Here is a 16,614-nt window from a genome sequence, read left to right on the forward strand (position 1 = left end):
TTAAATGAAAATGTTTGATTACCGCTCTGAACTCGTTTTTTTCCATTTTTCTTAACGAACAATTTTTTTTTTCAATTGGTTATAAAAATACGTAAACTCAGATGTGATTTGGAGCGATTCGCGCGCCATCTGTTGGTCATTCTAAGGACTTATTGAACTACCCTCGTATATATGAAATAATTAAATTAATAAATAAAACAAAGAAAATCGGAGGTGGACACCTACATAAGGGTTCCTTGTAAGGTGGATGACTTTTCTACCATAAATTATGAATTTTCAAATCAAAAGGACAAATTTTCAACAAGACAGTTAAATTTTCGACCAAAAGAGATGACTAGAACGGAATAGTTCAATTTGTAACAAAATGGATAAATTTTCTAACAAATAAGTAGTTGAATTATGAAACTAGTGACTGAATTTCTAACCTAAGAAAGATGAACTTTCAATTAATACGATGAATTTTCTAACAAAAAAAGAAGAATGAAAAAAGAGTTAACTTTTCAACGTAAAAAATGGAATTGAAAATAAAACAGTTGAATTTTATGCCCGCAAAGATGAATTTGAGAAAAATTAATTTCGAAACAATTAATATGAATTTTCAACCAAATAGTTCAAGATTCAACTAAAAAATACAATCATTCAAACAAAAATGAAATAGAAAAATTTCCAGCAAAAAATGTGTCCTCCAAAAAAAATGAATTTTCAACCAATTGAATGAAAACAAAAAATACGAATTTTTAACAAAATAGTTGAAATTTTAACAAAAAAGATGAATTTTCAACCAAGAATATTCATCTTCTGTCAAAAACACGAATTTTCACCAAAAGGGTTAATTTTCTACCAAAAAATCGAATTTTAAAATAAATTAATTTGTAATAAAATAGTTAAATTTCCAACCAAATAGTTTTATTTTAATTCAGAAAGATCAATTTTGTATTTAAATGTCAATTTGTAACAAAAAATGGAATTGTTGCATTTCCAGTTAAAAAATGAATCCTCAATCAATATAATCAAATTTCAACCAAATGGTTCAATGTTCAACCAAAAAGAAGAACTTTTAACTACATTGATGTAATAGTTGATTTTTCATCCAAGAAAGATTTTAATTTAAATAAAAAAGTGTTGAATTTGTCCAAAAAATACGAGTCTTCAACGAAATAGTTCAATTTTCAAAACGGAAAAATTTAATTATTGAATTTGAAACACTTTTATTTGGAAATTATACACGTTCAATTCCTTTTTATTTCATTCGAAATGTTGACATTTTTTTAAATTTTACCTAATCCAAACTTTGTTCATTTGGAAAGTTTTTTATTCAAAATTCAAATTTTCAAACAATTTTGAAATTATTTAAATTTTAAAAGTTAGTAAGCAAAAATCCAGAGAACATGAATGAGCGCTTCGCGCACGAGCATTTGCTACTATTAAAGAAAATAATGTTATGATTTTAATAGTGAACTATCAAGAATGGAAGTGTATCGTAAAAGTACTTTCCTTAGTATTCATTTCATCTGATCACAATGCAGGGAAACCTAGTTGACTTACTCTTTCTTTTGGTTTGAAAAGAAGAATCTACTTGTTTTTTACTCACGTCAATTCTAATTATACCATTGTGCATTCAGGGTCATTTATAACTTTCTCATTTAAGATTAGAGAATAAAAGGCATTAGTGGATTATTCTGGTCTTCTGGTGAATCCTTTCTCTCCTACTTATGTGGGAAAATTAAATCTGAATAGACTGAAATTAAATGGATTGTAATGCAGCAATGTCGCGAGTAAACTTTTTCTTGTTCGCAGGAAATAAGTGGAAACCATATCAAATTCAATTAAATGGATTTCACAAATCAAAATCCATCAGCACAATTGATAGATCTTTCTGTCAAATTCACACTAAAGTTTTGTAACAAATCCTACGTTCCAGAATCTGGGAACTTTGTATCCAATTTTGTAAATCAAATCTTAGCCACACAAGACTTGTTTCTAATCCTAGAAAACTTTTTCAGCAGGGACTAATATCTTTTTGATGAATAGCAAAAGATTCAGATTCTTTGCTAATGATAAATCCCAAATCCAAGTTTAGGAAAAAAGATATAGTTCTATCCCATAATGGTCTGTTTTTTGTATTTCTGGATTTTGGTTTAGGTACAATAATCCAGAAATGGAGACAAAATGTCCTATTATATTCTAAATCTATCAAGACATTTGATACACTTTTCTGTCAATTTCAATCAGTCTAGAAATTCTGTACTCTGCCACCAACATATTTTCAATAAATTTTTATCAACTCTTATCGGTACAAAACCTTTATCAAATCCTATTTTCGGACTATCGTAAAATTCTATCAAATTTTATTCGTTCAGAAATCTTATTCTTTTCTATCAAACCCTATTACATCTTAAACCACAACAAAGTTTTGCATCAAATCCTACGTTTCAGAATCTGGGAAGTTTTTGTCTCTGTGTTTATCTAACTGTATCAATCAAATCTTATCCATACACGACTTGTATCAAACCCTATTAAATCGTTTCAGTAGGGAGGACTCAATTTTAGATTAATAGCACAACGTTCAGATTCTTTTCTAATGATAAATCCTAAATCCAAGTTTAGGAAAAAACGGAGAATTCTATTCCATAGTGGTCTATTTTTTGTATTTCTGGCTTCTTTTGTACCAATCTCTTCCATTTCTAGTTTAGGCAAAATCTCTACTCTTCTATGAACATATTTTCAATAAAATTGTATCAAATTTAATCGGTGCAAGACATGTATTAAGTCCTATTTTCGGAATATCAGAAGGTTTTTGTCTCTGCTTTTATCTAACTGGATTAATCAAATCTTATTCATAAAAGACTTGTATCGAACCCTATTAAATTGTTTCAGTAGTGAGAAGTCTCTTTTAGGTTAAATGAAAAACGTCCAGATTATTATTTTCTAATGATAAATTCCAAATTCAAGTTTAGGAAAAAAACAGAAGGAGTTCTATCCCATAATGGTCTGATTATTGTATTTCTGGTATCTTTTGTACAAATCTCTTCCATTTCTAGTCAAAGTACAATAATCCAGAAATAGAGATGAATGTCCTATTATATTCGAAACATTATAATAATATCTATAGTCGTATAATCTATTATATTTGTATCACAGAGTTTTGAAAGATCTTGATTGTATTTTAGGCAAGAGTTGACAAAACATGAAAATGAATGGTTGAGGTAGGTATACTTACTTTTCGGTGCTCTGTCTGAAATTGAGCATTGCATATTGCAACAACGAATGCTTTCCGTCGTTGATGACAGGTCCACTCTCGTATATGCTCTCTTCCTGTGATCTTCCAGTGTCTTCCTGATGCCGCCATTCCTGATTCTGAACGTTTTTGTTGATCTGGTTCTTCTGGTGATGCACGTTGTTGATCTGGTTTGCAGCTGATACATGGTTCGAGACCCGCGTGGCCGAAGAGTGGCCTTCATGATCATTTACGTGATTGAAATTGGATTGGTTGTGTGACTGGTTGTGGACCGTGTGGGAAGGTGCGTGATTGGCCTGTGATTGAATCGACTTGGTGATCTGCGAGACGTGGTTCTCGTGATGAATCGACTTGTGCGACGGTTTATGGTCGACCTGAAATCAAAGCGAAGGTCAAATTTTATTAAAGGATACTACATTGCAGTTTTCTATCTCTCAAAACAGGGAAAATAGAGTGATTTCTCACGACAATGTGGGATAATAACAGTGGAATGCATTATTTTGAATGAAATTAATTTGTAAGTAGGTATGTTGCATTCAATATAAAATGCTTAAGATTTCACGTCGAAATATATTTCACTTTCGAAAAAATAGTTGAATTTCCAACCAAAAAAGACTTATTTTCTTCCAAAAGAGACATGTTTAACCAAACAGTCGAATCTTCAAGCAAAACAGAAGAAATTCTTAAAAGGCAGTTGAATGTCCAATCCACAACTTGTCTACAAAAAAAAATTAATTTTTAATCTAAAAGCTAAAATTTTCTATCCAAAAAGACGAATTTGAAACAAAAAATTTAATTTTTGACCAAAAATGAAGACTTTTTAAAAAAATAGTTGAATCCCTAATAGAATAGTTCAATTTTTAACCTGAAAAGATGAAATTTTAACAAAATAGTTGATTTGTCAAGCAAAAAAAAAGCCATTTTATAGACGACAGTTGAATTTTTTACTTAAAACGACGAATTTTCATAGATAGATAAAGGGTTTCGTACCCCTGGCCCTATATCAATTTTGAGTTTTATGCTGAATTTGAGCCCAATGTCTATTTTGAACCTAATCACAATTTTGTTCTTATATCTATTTTGGGCCCTGTGTCCATTTTGGGCGCTATATACTTGACTCTCGGTTTAGCCATAGTGTTAGGGGTCACCTGCAAGTATCGAGAAACTGCGTGGGCCAGCAGTTTTGGGAATTAATAAACCGCGAGTGGCTAATCCGACAGTCAGGTGTATCAGTTTTGGGCCCTATTTCGAATTTGGGCCATATCTAAATTTTCGCTCCTATGTAGATTTTGGGTATAATGTTAGTTTTAGGCGCTATCTCCATATTGAGTCGTACGACGGACGGATGGACGGATACCCGACTGATACTAAAATGATTTCTGCCCGGGGCTACGACACCCTAAAGGGTAAAGTGTTCTTAAAAAAGGAAATAACTGAGGCATTCTTAAAAAAAAAGGAGAAAGACTGTGAAGCCTGAAATTGATCAGATTGAATATTGATCGCATGCACCATCGCCAATCATTTTTACCCCTTTCACCTCGAATAGAATTTCATTTCTGGGGCTCTTTCTTATCCTCTAAATCAGTCAATCCTGGAGGTAACCATGCGAGAAAATTGTTATCGATCTTATGAATTCTTTTTCATTGGACATGAACGTCCTACCCTGGATCCCGATCGATCTCTCACGCGAAGAACTCGTTCCTCCACGCGATCGAATACCGGTACACGTCCCGCAAATATTCCCGACTCGCTCCTTTGCGAGGAATGCGTCGTTCCTGCAACCGGTACAATCTCGATTCCGCGTTTCTCGGCCCCCAGGGTACTTAGTAATCAAGTCGAATTACCTTATTAGAAGATCAGACTCTAGCGTGATCGCCTTGATCAACCCTTGTTTAGTTCCCTAATTTTTATAAACGAACGACCAGTTGGCACAGCTTATTTTAAGGGTTCTCACAAGTGGAAAAGTTCTGCAATGCAGATTTTGCAAACCCAAAATGCTAGCTCTCAAACCAGCCAAATAGGGTGATTTTTTAGGAAAGCAGAGGGACAAACTCTTTTAAATAAACTTATTTAGGTACCATAATCATAAGTTTTAAGTCGAAACATTTTGCATTTTCATCAAAATAGTTGAATTTTCAGCCAAAAAAATTATTGTCAAAAGAAATACTTGCATTTACAACCAAATAATTGAACTTCAATGTAAATAGATAAATATTCAACAAAAGAGCTGAAATTTCAACACTGAAATATGACTTTTCAGTAAAAAAAGTCCATTTTCAACAAAATAGTGGAATTTTCTGTACAAGTTTTTAAATTTCTAATCCAAAAAGACGAGATTTCTAAAAAAAATTGAATTTTTTACCTAAAAATATAAAGTTTCAACAAAAAAGTTAATTTTTAACAAAACAGTTGAATTTTTACCCAAATAGTTTAATAATCTTATAAAATGTTGGAATTTCAAGTCAAACAGATGAATGTTTTAAAAAAATTTTTGAATTTGCAAAAAAAAGTTAATTTTATATCAAAATGGTGGAATTTGCAACTCAAAAAAATGAAGTTCCGACCAAAAAGATTAGTTTTCTACCAAAAAGACGAATTTTCTAAAAAGAAATTTCAACTAAACGGGTTGAACATTCAAATAAATTTAGTTGAATTTTCTAACAAACTGTTTAAATTTTCAGCCAAATAAACAAAATTTTACAAAACAGTTACGTTTTCAAGAAAAATTGTAATAACGAATACGAAAAATGTAATAGCTTATATTTAAAGCAGAAAATATTTCACTTTGTTAATTTGCAATAAAATAAATAAATTTTTTATCAAAGACATGAATCTTCAAAAAAAAAATTTTGTTTACAAATTACTTCAACGTTCAAGCAGTAGTCGAATTTTCGACTGAAGAATGTGACTGTTTAAAAAATGGTTGAATTATTAACCAAATTAATTAATTTCCAAAACAAAAAGACGAATTTTTCTATAAAATAGTTTAATTTTCAAACCAAAAAAATTTTTCAGTCTAAAAAAAATTTAATTAATCTTTTAAATTTTGAAGCTAAAACGAGGAATTTTTGAAAAAAAAGGTGGATTTTCTACGAAAATAGTTGAATTTTTAACCCAAAAAGACGAATATTCGACAAAATAGTGGAACTTTCAAACAAAAATGATAACCTTAACAAAATCGTTTATTTTTAAAAAAGCAATTCAATTTTCAACTGAATAATAAAACTTTTAACAAAAAAATAAGTTCTCAAACGAAAAGATAATAGTAGACTCTATCAATTCTATTAAAAATTAGTTTTACTAATTCAATTCGCATTTAAGCGAAAACCCAGAAAAAGCGAGTAAAAGGGGAAGTTTCTTGAAAATAGGGAGAAAAGGAGGAACTTCTAAAACAGGGGAAAAGAGGGGAATCGGGGAATGAGTGCAAAATCTGACAATAAGGAAATTCTTTGAAGAAGTCTGAAATCTCTCTATCTCTTAATTCCATAATTAACGAAATTATTAGGGGCTGCAGCGAAATTCTATATTTTCAGCTTGAAAAACTTCTTTCTTGAAGTATATCTAATAAACATAGACAGGAATTCATTAATTTTCCTTGACCAATCACGTTTGCACAATTTTAATACGCAGAATCATTCCTGCGTTGATCAACCTCCGCATAATGTCGCAAGTCAGATTGGATACACGAATAACATTTTGTAGCTAATCGGCTGGAAAATTCGCGTGATGCAAATTCTGTAAATAAGTGGCTAGACTTGAAAACAATCATTTAGATGCAATGAGACGTTTATTGTCGCAACAAATTTGCATGTGTTCATCAGCACGTTGAAATCCTAAGGTCTTGGCTCATACATTCCCTTCAAGCAATTTCCACTGCATCTATTCAATTTTTCGTATCCATTGAAATTCTGATAAAGAATATTTGGTAATGTTGGAAAACATTCTCATAGTGAAATAGCTTCTAGGGTTATAAATTAAAATACAAATGACAATTTTTTCTGTCGCTATTTCTAGTTTCTTTTAGGATTAAAAGCGGATTCCATTTATTATTAAGAACTTTTTATAACATTTAGGTGCTTCATGAATATTGAATGAAAGTGCGATCTAAGAGCAATGTCTTTTCCACAGAAAAAACTGAGGGTACGAAATGTTAAAGATAATCGATGAAGCAGGGTCAACTCGAGTTGGGCATTCTAAACTGAGGTCAACTTTCCGCAATGAATCTCATATATGTCCGGCGGACAACGCTAGAAGTAGCACATTACACGTCTGTATTCGCGGAAAGTTTACCTCGGTTTACCCCCCGCTTTTTCTGTGTCATTAGCAAGTTTTCTAATCATTTTTGTGTTTAAAAAATACTTTCTGGCTAGGTTTAAAAAGTCATATAAATATTTTATCACTTTCTAGAGATAAAAATAAATCAGAAAAAATTATAAAAATCAAAGATTGAAAAATAGATAAACAACAGAATTGAAAAATTCTGATGTTTGAATTTTCTAAATATATTTTTATTAGTTGATAGATTCTGATTAATTATTCTCTAATCTCTAATCACTATATTTTTCTAATTTATTTTTATCAGTAGGTTGACAAGTGCGGCTCAGCGTGTAATTGGTGAGGAATAACAATTGAAAGCTTACAGACGGCCCGTGAGACCGCACGTCCACGGTAGCTTTGTAATTTCATATTTCTGTTTCAATTTGTTCCAGGGTATTTAAAACACAAGAAGTCACATACGAATAAATTTGAGCTTGATGCGGGTACCCACAGTATGGAATACGGCCGTCTCAAAAAGTTTCACGTCCCGATTATCCCTCATTTGAGCAAAAAGTGAAAAATTAGTATGGAAGTATGGATGTACAGAAAAAACTAAGAATAAAATTTGTTGCGGGCAATTTTTTAGAGCGATAAAGTTTTGTTTAGCCAACTTCGCGTCTTTGAAAAAACATGTGTTTGTCATGGAAAAACAAAAGAAAGTTTAACCGATATTTGTGTAAAGTTTATCTTGTGAAGTTAATTTTTGTGGCAGAGAATCTTTCCTCGGAAATCGATGCGAAGTTTATCTTCTCTTTTTTCTGTGTTATAATTATATATAAATAAATATTTACTAAGGTCTGTGAGACTGTAGGTCCACTTTAGTAAAAAAATGAAATCACGACCACACAGAAAGGTTCATTTGATGTTGTTATATTTTTAGGTATGGGTCCTAGTCAGTTTACGGGAATCGTCATGACTAGTTCTAAAGCAAAGCAATAAATTAACTCTAATTGCAAATTGCAATTCAAAAAGAAGAGACAATCATATTGTTGAAACAAATTATAGGGAATGATTTAAGAATTAGGATCAGTGTAGCATGGCGAGAAAAAATTTGGTCCAAATTCTAGATTTTATGTGTTTTTCAAATTTAGGGTGTAAAAATGGGATTAAGTAAAAAAAAAGAGAAAGGTCTGTGATTCCTGTAATTAATTTTGTTTGAATTTGTTATATTTTGAGCTACGGATCCTTGTCAGTTTACTGGAAAACCCTTGACCTGTTTTAAGGTAAATCAATGAACCGACTCTCATTGCAAAGTGCAATTCAACACGTAGAGATAATCATGGCGTTGAAAAAAATTGCAGAGAATGATTTAGGAATTAGGATCAGTGTAGCATGACGGGAATCAGAGAAGCGAGAACAAGTGATGCAACTGGGAAATACGATTCCTGCTTTTTTAACATTGCTTGAGAAGTTATTTATATCAAGTCAGGATTATTTCTTCCTGGACAAGCGAAATGATCCCAAGGCGTTGCACATTGAGAGATGAAACAGGCGTAATCCGAACGCTTTTAGTGTTCTCTTTAATCACTGGGTAACTGTATCAGCATTTTATGGCGAATCTCGATGCATTAACGATTATCTAGGTCAGGGTCGACGTCTCTCTAAAGTAGGCGATAAAAACATGTGTACAATTAGCTAAGCCTCTCTGCATGGGTAAGGATATTTAAAAAAAAATTACAAAACTTCTTTCTTTCTTAAATTCTGATCCCATTTGTGTGACTATTACAAGTAGTCCTAAAACGGTGCCGTTTTAATCGAGGGAAAAAATTCCTGGGGTTTTCCAGGTTCGCAACAATTTCTTAATGTAATTGAAATTAATAAATTCGAACTCTTAAATCTGAAGATATTTTCGTTATTTGTTTACTTAGAGAAATTTTCCGAATTTTGGACTAAATGATTTGCAACCTTTTGTAAAACAATCTTTCTAGTAAAAAAGTAAAATATTAATCGGGGTGAACCAAAAAACATTTGCAATGATGAAATTCACTAATTGTTGATCAATATTAATATTTAATATTAGGATCAAAATATGTTAAATAAATGTTTCTTTAATCAATTAGAAATGTTCATAACATATTTTAAGATTTAAATTTCTAATTTTTGAGCTGGAAAAGGGAAGGAGTCATTTTTTTAATATCTTCGTGATTATATTTGTAAGTAGCACCTCAAAATAACTATAGTATAAGTGTTAATAACATAACCTATATTAGAATTAGTAATCAAAACTGAATTGAAAATTTTAGCCGCCAAAATTAAACTCTTTTAAATTTGTAAAATTTCCAAATTAAAGCTAAAAAAACTTTCGTTCAAAAAATTGTAATTCAATTGTTTAATAATAAATACGTTACGTAAAAGAAATCTTTTGAATAAACTTGAAAAATGTTCCGTATAATTAAAATATTAAAAAGAAAAAATTGGCCGCTTCCAGATGAACAAAACAATTAATAACGAAAATAACCTACTCAATAAAAATCTTCAAACAAAAAGAAAAACAAAAAAATGTATTCATAATTTCCTCCCTTACAACTCAATCAAAATGTTAAACATAAAAAATGACCTTCATTCAATTCCGAAAAATGATTGAATACATAAAAAGAACCTCCCTTCAACTAAATTAAAGTTCTAGAAAAAAATGGCCTCTCCTAATTAAAAAAAAAATCTCGTCTTTTCCAAAGCAATACAAATTTAAAAAATTAAAAACTGGCCTCTTCCAATTGAGGAAAAAATGTCATCCCTTTCAACTTAATAAAAATTATGAAAACAAAAAAGGCCTCTTCCAATTTATAACATATTAAAAACCAAAAATCTTTCCTTTCCAATCTAATAAAAATCTTCAAAATATACTTTTTTTTACTTTCAGAGTTTACATTTAGCACTATGCAATGTTAAAGAAAAAAATAGGTTTAAAATTATTTAGTTTTGAATATTTAATTTATAAATGTTCATTTTAAATAAATAGTACAATATTGATACATACTAAAAAATTTCAAATTAAATTGATAAAAATGGAATATATTAGACTAAAAGAATATTTTAATCTATATTGAATTTATTAATTTGCAACTATTCTCTAATTTAAATTAGTTTACAAAAAATTCAATCGGAGGTTCTAATTTGTTTAACAACTAAGGCTTTCGAATTGAAGCAGATCAATTTTCAACATCAAAGACTGTAAATTGTTTATTTTTGAACAGATTCAGAATCGTCTTGTAAAATCAATTATTATTCCAGTTTTAATAACGCAATTTGAGTTCAATTTTGAAGATCATTAATTAATTTATATTTACAGCTGATCAACTTAAACGTTTTTTATCAAAGACTAAGGAATCCAAACATTTTTTATCGTTTAGACCAACAAAAGTGCATTTTCAATTTCTTTACATTGAAAATGCACGCTTAAAAATAAAGACCTAAAATATCAATTTTCTAGAATAAAAGACTTCAGAAGTAGTCATAGTAAATATAATGATTTCATAAATAAACAAGTTCACAACTAAATTTACCATAGATAAAAAGTTAAAATCGAACTTATTTTAAATTGCATTATATCACGTGATATTTGTGATATTCCAAGTGATTGGGTAGATTTTTCGTCTAAAAATGTTGTAGAATTCCCGCCAAAAAATAAATTCACTGCCATTTTTCGGTCTCGAAAAATTGACGGTTTTCTAGGTTCCCCGGTCCAGTGACCACCCTGTCTGATCTATTAAAGTTTCCTACAGATAAGTTTTCTAGAAATAGCTATCTCTTCTCACAGATAGAGGAAAAGTACATTATTTATTTTCGTAGATTATCTAGCACTTCTGGGTGAATATTTCACACAATTAAATTAATTGCTGATATGGAGAAGGTCGGAAAAAATACCAGTGCATCTTAAACGAGAAGCTCGCACTATAAATTGCTAATGGGTTTCCGGATTAGCGTAGAAGTGTTATAATATGGTATGCATCGTTGGGAGTGGTTAAAAAAAAAGAGAGATTCGAGAACTTCCACCTGCGAGAGCACACGTGTCCTGTATAACGGGAGCATTAATAAGGAGCAAAACGAAGTCTCATCGATCATTCTACTCATCGGTCTTCCAACTTTCATACTTCATAAATATGTTAAATAAAATTGAAAAAGTTATCAAACATTTGAATAGGGAGAATTGAGCACTATTTGTAAAGTACCTCACAAAGAAGGATTTACAGCCTCCTTTTCAAATAGCTTAATCAATTACCCAGACTAGAGAAAGCACAATTTAAATTTTTAACCAAAATCTGCCTCATTAATGAATTAAAAATAAATGACTGATTAAGGAAAGGCATTAAAGGTTAACTTTCTTTCTAACTAGATTCTTTAAAATGTTGCTCTGGGTTTCGATTGTTATCAATGAGACTTTTTATCATACTTTTTGCTAGATTTTTAAGTGTTGGAAATTCTTAATGATATCCTGTTAAAAAAAGGATCCTCAAAGTGTCACTCAGTTTTTTCTTCGCGAAACAGAAAAGAGAAATCGAAGGCCAGGTATATCGCTCGATTAAAGTATGTGAATCTGATACAAAAGTCTCGACCTGATAATTATTGACCTTCTCCTTAAAGTTGTCCAAGGTCTCCTGAATGGTCATGAGTGTTTTATCGCCGGATTTCTCATCACTCTGGGAGTCACTTCTTGTTCTCAAATCTTCGAATCGTTTGAGAATCTCCCTCACGCTTAGCTTACTTCCGTCATGCTCTTCCGTAATGGTCTCCATTTTACCCATCTTCCGCTCCGAGCTGGATCGGGAAGACATCTGATCGCTGTTGTAGAAATCTTGAATTAAACCTTCCAAACGAAGCTCATCCATCGTTGGTTGACGTGATCTATCTGGAGAACGCCCATTTATATCTAGGGGTTTTCAAACAAATTATTTTATATTTGTTATCAAATTTAGGAAACCCTGGCCAACTTGGAATTTTTTATATAAAATTGGAATCATCTACCGTAAATCTTCAATGCCCAGTTTATTCACTATTTCTAAATAGAAAATCCTGAATCCCAAGTGAAAATTTAGATTTCTAAACTAATTACTCCTTTTGGTAAATGAAAAACCTTACGTAAAACCTTTAAAAACAATCATCTACCTGTTCTGAAAGTATTTCCTGAGCACTCTAACAATGTCCCCAAGACATTAAAGCAACGCCTTCGTTGCACAAGTGACTCCTATAATAACTAGTTGATACACAATCCTCATGAACCAGTTATCTTGGCATTACACGCATACCAAGATTTTCTTATAACCTTTCTCTTTAAATAAAATAATTTTGACCAATATCATTCCTCTTAGAAAAAAAAGCGAGAAACTAGATTTCGTATAAGATAGAGCACTAATAAATCGTTTAGCTGGAGCAAAGATAACCGACGCCCTTCCGAATTGTTTTTAGATTCATACTCCTCCCAGTAGTAGGTAATTATCAAATTTGTAATATGCTGAAGTAATAAAATGCAGTTTCAGCTTTTATCGAGAAAAATGACCATTAAAAAATTTACGAACGTTATATGGACCGCGATGTGAGTCTTTCCATTCTGGTTAGATCAGGCGGCAGCTTAATTTTTGCTGCTGGAATTTTATTCCAATTTTTTTTAATCCAATTCTTTATTGTATTTGGCTATTAAATTTAATTTAGTCCAGCAAACATATTAATTTTTACTTCAAGAAAATATTGGTTTATAGAAAGTTGTTATTTTTCTTCATTCAACTGAACTTTTTTTCGTTATTATTTAGATATGAAATAAAAAAAAAGTTAAAAGTATAATAAGAATAAAATAAACAATTAAATATAGAGAAATTGTACAATAAAATGCTATAAAAATATAATACAAATGAAAGACATTTTATATTATTATTATTATATTATCTATATTTTTAAATTAGAGTAATAAGAGATCGTTTTCAACAACAAAATGTACAAGGATTTTTTTTATATGAACAAATAGTTACGTATTTATATTTTAGCTTAATTTGAATACAATGAATAGAGAATTGCAACAACAAAAAAATGTCCAAAAATACTGGTAGCAGGAATCGAGGCCGGAATTTTCGATTAAAAACACGAAACGCTGCCGTCTGATCTAACGAGGAGTTAAAAGACTCGCATCGCGGTCCATGTAACATGCGTGGTTTTGTAATTACCTATCACTGGGAGGAGGATAAATCCAAACAAAATTTCGAAGACTGTTGGTATTTTTACAATTTACGAAAGAATTCCCTGAAGCTACGTGTATTTGAATTTTGTCGTATACTAAAAAAAAATTCTCTGAGTTACATGTGGACTAAACAATTTTTCTGGCCATGAGGATTTTTTTTCATAAATCTAATTTTGTATTTTTGTTGGGAACACGGGAAGTACACACAAATGTTAGACAAAGGGTTTGAACACCTACCAGAGTTATAGGAAAAGTACCTCTTGCTCTTTTGTGATTTCTAGCACTTTTTCCGAGAAAAATGCGAAAATTATATTTTATGAAACAAATGTTTTAGTCCTCAAAAACGGTTAATCTCGCATAAAATGTTTAGGATGCCTTCCTTAAATAAGTAGAAACTATAAAAAATATAGTAAAAAAATAAAAAGAGCGGGTCTCTCCAGAAATTCTTTTTTATTTTTATTTTTTCAAATTTGGAAAACACGAAAAGAAATTTTTTGGAAAATTCAAACATTTAAAAATATTTTTTAAGAACTTCTGTTAATATGAATAAGGAATCCTTTCAGTTTTATGCAGACTAAACAATTTTTAAGGTCATGTGGGTTTTTACTTGTATAAAAATATAATTTTCGATTTTATTCTCGTAAATGATGCAGGATATTACAAAATTATGTGATATTTTGAAGCTTATCAAAATCGGAAAAGAGAAGTGAAACATCTGAATTAAATCAAAAACTGTAGAAGTTTAAAGAAACAATTTTACTTTTTGTTAACAGACATCAAACTTCAAATATTCCTAACTGTGTGGAAGTTTTTGATCTCTAATAGGAAAAATACGTGTCACTTAAAATTTGCTATAAAAAACAACATATTTCCACGCTGAGAGATTCTGCCTGACTTGGAATGGATTTAATCATGAATAAAATAAATTTAAAAATAAATGTTATAAAAAACCCAAGATGGCCAAATTACTTTGAAATAAAACCAAACCTGTAATATTATTATTCCAGGATCTGTTAATCTGTTGCGAGACAACAGAATTTTTGGTGTTTCTAAGCTGGCATCCCTGCTCAATTCTGAGTTGTTCAATCGTAGGCTGAGTTATATTTTGACTTTCCGACTCCTTAAGTTTACCAGCAAGAGCCCTTTGCTCTAATTTCGAAATGTCAATCCTCGGAATATTTTCATACTCATACCTATGAGCCAAATAATCCTTTTTCACCTCCTTCGATTTGGAAGCATCACTGCTTCCAAAAATCCTCCCGATCGGAATCTCAGTCTTGGAATTTTTCTTGATATTTTTATTTACATCCAGCTTATTAATCTCTGGGGAAGTTTTCTCTTCTTGCTTGTTTTTTCGTTTCCACTCGTCCTTCGCAAAAAATTTAATAAACCCATTACTGTGTATTCCCTGTTCATATAAAACTTTGTTCTTATACTTCTTCAATCTCGATCCCTTTTCGAAATTTGTAACTTTTTCCAGAAAGGCTCCGGAGTCATCAGTGTGACCATATTCATCGCTGCTTGATTCAGATTCAGAAGACTTCACGAGAAGACTGTCGGGCGAATTCGTTTTCCTTTCCTCATCCGAAATACTCTTGGGATCAAATTTCGCAAAGTGGCTTCGCCTTTGCTGTCCCAATTTTTCTTCGTCGTAATATCTTCTGCATTCGCTTGGAGGTCGATAAAATTGATCTGGGGTTGATTTTCTGTGGCCATTTTTTTCCAAATGGTCGTCATTCCTTCGAATGTCATTAAGCTCAAGTCTTCGAAGAAATTCTGATCTTTTGACAATTCTTTGGACGTTCGTGGGCCTTGTTTCCACTTTTCGAAATTCGTTTTCCGAAGACTCGGAGAAATCTGTAAATTGGCTGAGAATCTCGGGCCGATGCTTTTGTCTTCTTCTTAAAGTGGTTGGCAATTCTGCCCAATTATGGGCGAGCCTCCGGGAAAAATTCCCTTCAGTGTCCGACACCTCGCGTTCCATCATCATCTTGATTTTTTTGTTAGAAAAAAATCACTTCACTTTAAACTTTCCTGGACAGGCACCATATTTATCCACTCTAGAATTGTGTTATTATGGTTAGAATAAGAATTCTGTACTCACACATGTCAAGCTCGATTTTACACTTGATTAAAAATAAATGTGAAAGAAAGAAAATATTGAGAATTCAAGGGAAAAGGAGAAATTAGAAATCGTACTTTCAGAACATCCACCGGAAGAGAATGGTGGATAGAAATTAATTTGTCGCGAATGACTGTGTACTCTCTCATGTAAGTAAAACATGAGAGAATCTATGTGATTCTACAAGAAATGCCAAACAACTCACGAATTAAGTGACGTTGCATTTACATAAGCCGATTTTGTCCCAGAATCACATCAGACAGAAAAAAATTAAACCAGGATCGAAAACCTCAATTGGCACCGTTAGGAAGTTTTCAACATCCTTCAAAAATCGCTTTATGGACATTTCATACGAAACCTAATTTCCACGTCCAGTCACGATTATTCGATTATAAGCCTGGATACTTCCAACTTCACCGGAACTGAGCAATTTTTGCTACTCAGATTTCTCCTCGAATGTCTAATCATACATCATGAGAAAAAATCCAAGAGATTAATTAGACCCAAGTGGACAAATACTACTAGATAAGGTAAAATTATCTTCTGCTCTTCCCATGAGAATTTTATCAGGAACTTTCTCTTAATTTAATCCAATGGTAAATTATGAATTATTTTTTCCTGATCTTATTCAAGAACTTAAAAAAGAAACAAGTGGATGACATGTTTCGCTAGGTGATAACTGCTTTTACAAGGACGTTGTTTCTTTCAAATGACATTAGTTTAAATACTATATTGAATTTAATATGAAAAACTATAAATCAATTAGACTTC

General features: G+C 31.3%; 1 protein-coding gene across 2 annotated transcripts in view; it reads right to left on the reverse strand.

Annotated features, from left to right (window-relative positions):
- LOC117172149 (unconventional myosin-XV) overlaps positions 1-16,614 on the reverse strand; it is a 169,953-nt gene that overhangs the window by 25,505 nt on the left and 127,834 nt on the right. For both annotated transcript variants that reach the window (XM_033359949.1, XM_033359950.1), the window contains exon 26: positions 3,221-3,612. In XM_033359949.1, coding sequence (XP_033215840.1) covers positions 3,221-3,612 — 392 coding nt within the window. The remainder of the gene's footprint in view (positions 1-3,220; positions 3,613-16,614) is intronic.

Source organism: Belonocnema kinseyi, chromosome 4 (assembly GCF_010883055.1).
Source record: "Belonocnema kinseyi isolate 2016_QV_RU_SX_M_011 chromosome 4, B_treatae_v1, whole genome shotgun sequence".
Lineage (NCBI taxonomy): Eukaryota > Metazoa > Arthropoda > Insecta > Hymenoptera > Cynipidae > Belonocnema > Belonocnema kinseyi.